Raw genomic sequence first — 406 nt, forward strand, 5'->3', positions numbered from 1 at the left:
CTTAGAAATATACAGTATACACTAATTACTTTATTTGTTTGGTGCTGGATTGAAAGATATATTAAGAAAATGCCATTACCTTTATCGGAAAAGAAATATAAACCCTAATCCACCACTCAGGCTGTGAAGGATCAGGGGTGTTCGTGTGTGACAGTGATGGCACTTGCCTTGGTTCTGACAAAATATGTAATGGGATCAAAGATTGTCCCAATGGCGAGGATGAGAAAAGCTGTTGTAAGTATTTCATGCTTCCCTTGATTTCACTTTATCATTACTTTTTAATATACTTAAAAAAAAAAAAATGCTAGTTTAGGATTCTTATTTTTGTTATCTGTCCCATCAGTCATTTAAAAAAAATAATGAAAAAAATATTATTATACAGTTATTGATGATAATTATTAGTCAC

The 406-nt window shown here is 31.0% G+C and overlaps 1 protein-coding gene across 1 annotated transcript in view; it reads left to right on the forward strand.

Moving 5' to 3' along the window:
- The window catches only part of LOC119594807 (basement membrane-specific heparan sulfate proteoglycan core protein-like), a gene marked incomplete at its 5' end in the record, with an annotated part of 219,836 nt that overhangs the window by 61,674 nt on the left and 157,756 nt on the right, over window positions 1-406 (forward strand). The window contains 1 exon segment of the mRNA XM_037943897.1: window positions 121-234. Within this exon segment, the coding sequence (XP_037799825.1) occupies window positions 121-234 (114 nt within the window).

This window comes from Penaeus monodon, chromosome 34 (genome assembly GCF_015228065.2).
Source record: "Penaeus monodon isolate SGIC_2016 chromosome 34, NSTDA_Pmon_1, whole genome shotgun sequence".
Lineage (NCBI taxonomy): Eukaryota > Metazoa > Arthropoda > Malacostraca > Decapoda > Penaeidae > Penaeus > Penaeus monodon.